Here is a 2543-nt window from a genome sequence, read left to right on the forward strand (position 1 = left end):
GAGTAGTGTGAGGGGGGGGGGGCACTGCTGGAGGATATGAGAGAGACCTGCATGCACAGGTTTGGCTTCGTGTATGCAGGTGGAAAACAGGGAATTTGGAGCTCGACCGCCCAATTACACATGCCCGACCCGCGGCGCGAGGACGGCAGCGAGCCGGTGGCTTGCACGGCGTCCGGTACAGCAGGCTGACCGCCGGCCCCCAAGGGGACCGCAGCGGGCGTCCGCCCGGCCCAGCCCCCTGGGAGCGCCCGCTGTTGTGCTGATCGCCTCTCACTTGATCCAGGCGAGGTGGCACTCCTCGGTGTCTGTGCTGGCGGCGATGACCTGCCAATGACCGTGGGCGTGGGTGCAGTTGTCTGGACCGCGTCACGGCACGACAACAGCGCACAGCCGCCGGTGCGGCCGACAAAGCGTATAGAGCGTCCCATACAAGACCTTTTGTGCGGGCTTTGTGCCGCAGGAGGGCTCCGCACGATCACATCAAGCGCTCAAAAGCCGGCTGGGCGCGTGACAAATTGGACAGATGACGTCATGCTGACATCACCAGAAAGCCCCGAAACCCCCACCTGGACGTTGAGGGCCTCGAAGTCCTTGGCCCGGTCAGAGAATGCGACGATCTCTGTGGGGCACACAAACGTGAAGTCCTGAACGTGCGAAAGTCGAGGTGGCGGCGAGCAGGGGGAGCGTGGATGGGTGCAAGGGGTGGGCTTGGGGGTGGAGGGCACCGTGCTGACGAAGCCGCCGTGGCAGGCAGCGGAGATGGTTGACGGCTGCGTTGGTGGCTGCGTGACAGGCCGACGCACGGCTTCTGCGCCTGCTGAGGCCTCGAGATGCCGGCTGATACCCTTTTCCCTGTGAGCCGCTGCCTGTCAGCTGGGGCTTCACGGGTGCCCGACAGGCCCCCGGCCCCCGACGACTGGCCGTAGCGGGGCTGCCGTGCGGCATCGACGCTCTCGTCCAACGGCCGCTCTCGCCAAGCTCGCAGGCGCATTGCAAACGGCCATGCAAGTGCTCAATGGGCCATGCGTACGGTGATCACGCTCGCCCCTCCCCCAGCCCCCACACACGCCGTGCTCACCTTCGGGTAGAAGAAGAGGACGACATACCTGCCAAACATCATAGAGCATGAGTGGATGGGTGGATTGGATAAGATGCCCCCCGTCAATACATAAAGATGCAACCCCGCGTTGCACTCCGAGAGCTTCCAAACTCGAGCGCCAACAAACGCTGCTGCACTGACTCGCGCCAGCTGCGGGCGGCATGCAGGATGCAGGCCTGCTGCTGCCGCCTGCGACCGCCCTGTGACTCACTTGCCCTTGTAGTCGCTGAGCTTGATGTTCTTGACCTCGCCCCCCACCACGGCTGGTCACGCGTCAATGGCGCATGTGGCCGACCACGGAAAGCACAGGGTGAGAGGTGCGGGCAGCAGGGTGGGCGGTCGTGAAGCAGAGATGCCAATGCGCGTGCAGGCGCAGCCGTGGTCGTGCCCGAGGGCAGGGCTGCAGCCAGCTGCTGGCAATTGCATGTCAGGTTTGAGAGGCTGCGGGCGCTGGGCATCACAACACAACACAAGCTTGGTGTGGGAGGTCCAGACGTGCAGCCGCCCTTGCCTACCTGGGGCCACAAAGTCTGGCGCGGGCTCGCCTACGAACGCCCTGGGCGCCGGGTACACGATGCGGTCCTCAAATTCATACCCATATTCGTCACCGCTGCCAGCAGACGCCGCAAAGCCGCGCGCGGGAGCGTTTGACATGGCACGTGCCGCCGCGTCGCCCGCTGGCGCTGCGGTTGCCAACCATGCCGTCGTGACTCTGCCCGATGTCCATAGGGCACTCGCAGACGATGGCAGATCAGATGCAGATGGAGCTTCAAGCGCACACCCGCGCAAAGCGCGCACAAGCAAGCGGGACGTCGACGAGGATGATCTCATCTTGCACACGCTGATCGTGCGATGACGCAGAGGAATGCAGCGCACCCGTCGTAATAAAATCGGATCGATGCACAACGCTCATTGTTCGATCGTGCGGAGTGAGTCCCCTGTCAGCTAGTGACGACGCCCCCGCTAAAAGCAAAAGAACACCCTCGATCGCCGCGCCCAGCCATCCATCATCATGCACACGCGCGCTCAGTGCAGGGTCGTGCGAGGTGCCGGCGCCTCGCGTGTCACTGTGACGCGGGCGCCCACAGCATTCAGGCGTGCCGCTGGCCGCCGCGGCTGCGGAGCTATACGTGCCGCCGCTGCCGACGCTGTAAGCTTAAGAATTTGTTGCACACGATCCTGCGGAGCCTGCGCCGGCCGCCCTGCAGAGGGGCGCTGGAACACACCCTCACCTTCAAGTGTACTGTAAGTCAGTCAGTGCATCATCGACATTTTATAAAGTTCCCCCAAAGTGCACCCCATACCTCCACTCTTGTCCCCAGACCTATGCTTTTGGTGCCACCACCATCGCCGTGCGCGACCCCCACCCCAAGCGCGCCGACCCCCTGACTCGCACCGTCGCCGTCGCCGCCGCAGCGGCGGCGACGGCGCCGCTGCCGTCGCC

The 2543-nt window shown here is 64.3% G+C and overlaps 1 protein-coding gene across 1 annotated transcript; it reads right to left on the reverse strand.

The window, feature by feature from the left end:
* Positions 1 to 270: 270 nt before the first annotated feature.
* On the reverse strand, positions 271 to 1753 carry MNEG_16163 (peroxiredoxin (alkyl hydroperoxidereductase subunit C); the record flags this gene model as incomplete). Its single annotated transcript, XM_014035366.1, has 5 exons — positions 271 to 324; positions 567 to 644; positions 1079 to 1106; positions 1311 to 1362; positions 1615 to 1753. 5 exons carry the CDS (start codon positions 1751 to 1753, stop codon positions 271 to 273), a joined length of 351 nt encoding a protein of 116 aa, XP_013890820.1.
* Between the last annotated feature and the right edge of the window lie 790 nt (positions 1754 to 2543).

This window comes from Monoraphidium neglectum (genome assembly GCF_000611645.1).
Source record: "Monoraphidium neglectum strain SAG 48.87 unplaced genomic scaffold scaffold06064, whole genome shotgun sequence".
NCBI classification, from domain to species: domain Eukaryota; kingdom Viridiplantae; phylum Chlorophyta; class Chlorophyceae; order Sphaeropleales; family Selenastraceae; genus Monoraphidium; species Monoraphidium neglectum.